The following is a 413-nucleotide window of genomic DNA, read 5'->3' on the forward strand; positions in this document are numbered from 1 at the left end:
TCCCTGCGGTGCCACCGCCCGGCCGTGCCCGCCGCCGTGCCCAGCCGGGGCTCACCTGTAGGTCGCCACTTCCAGGCTCAGGGACATCTTGAGGTGCATCAGCTGCTGCCTGTCCTCCAGCACCCGGGCGATCTGCGCCCGCAGGCTCTGCTGCTCCTGCTCCAGGGCCTCCATGGCCAGCTGCGGGCACCACAGGGGGGTCAGGGGGTCAGGGTCACCCCCAGCCCTGCCTGACCTCCTCCCCGCTCCACAGGATGCTCCAGGGATGAACCTGGAGCTCATTTTAGCACCGGGGGATGAGGATGGGGGAGATGAGCAGGGGATGGGAAGAGAGAGGAAAGGCCGAGGTAATTGGGAAAGAAACAACTTCATGGCTCTGCTGCTCCTGCTCCATGGGCAGCTGCGGGCACCAC

General features: G+C 66.6%; 1 protein-coding gene across 1 annotated transcript in view; it reads right to left on the reverse strand.

The window, feature by feature from the left end:
• NES (nestin) overlaps positions 1-413 on the reverse strand; it is an 11,208-nt gene that overhangs the window by 8,906 nt on the left and 1,889 nt on the right. Inside the window, 1 exon segment of the mRNA XM_031063998.1 lies at positions 56-180. Within this exon segment, the coding sequence (XP_030919858.1) occupies positions 56-180 (125 nt within the window).

Source organism: Geospiza fortis, unplaced genomic scaffold, assembly GCF_000277835.1.
Source record: "Geospiza fortis unplaced genomic scaffold, GeoFor_1.0 scaffold387, whole genome shotgun sequence".
NCBI classification, from domain to species: Eukaryota; Metazoa; Chordata; class Aves; order Passeriformes; family Thraupidae; genus Geospiza; species Geospiza fortis.